Source organism: Penaeus monodon, chromosome 28 (assembly GCF_015228065.2).
Source record: "Penaeus monodon isolate SGIC_2016 chromosome 28, NSTDA_Pmon_1, whole genome shotgun sequence".
In the NCBI taxonomy this organism is placed as follows: domain Eukaryota; kingdom Metazoa; phylum Arthropoda; class Malacostraca; order Decapoda; family Penaeidae; genus Penaeus; species Penaeus monodon.
Window position 1 is genome coordinate 17,555,817 of NC_051413.1, and position 541 is coordinate 17,556,357.

Sequence of the window (541 nt, forward strand, 5' to 3'; positions counted from 1 at the left end):
CAGAGCCTTCTAAACTTAGGGTAATGAATATGGTGGACCAGTTTTAAGGACTGTGGTAATAATTGTTATACTAACAATCCTGCAACACAAATGACAGGCCATGGCAGCACTACAGGAGAATGCCAGGATGCACCGAGAATTGAAGATGAAAATAAACAAAGAGGAAGCCAGTGACAGTGAAGATAATAGTGGATCTGAGCAGCAAAAGGTTTGTGTTACAATTTGTGAGAAAACAGTGCAATGACTCAAACATTTATTTTGATTGATATCAAATTCCATAATGTTAAATAATGAAAAATTAGTATAGAGAAGGATTTATAATTACCTATTTTATTTCATTATATGAAATGTTTCTCTTTTATTGTGGTATTGATGTCATATCTACTTGAAGGAGGAGGCCATTGCTGCAGGAACATATGACCCAATGAATCCTTGGACAGCCAGCCTGGCCAAGAGGCCACAGGGCTCACAGGACATACTGAGCATGGAGGAGGGGGACACAAGCTTTACCAAGTTCAAGACATTTTGGGATGAAGTGAAC

At 38.6% G+C, this 541-nt stretch overlaps 1 protein-coding gene across 1 annotated transcript in view; it reads left to right on the forward strand.

Moving 5' to 3' along the window:
• The window catches only part of LOC119591389 (U3 small nucleolar RNA-associated protein 14 homolog A-like), a gene marked incomplete in the record, with an annotated part of 13,561 nt that overhangs the window by 8,718 nt on the left and 4,302 nt on the right, over nt 1–541 (forward strand). The window contains 2 exon segments of the mRNA XM_037940128.1: nt 98–208; nt 392–466. Of these exon segments, the coding sequence (XP_037796056.1) occupies nt 98–208; nt 392–466 (186 nt within the window).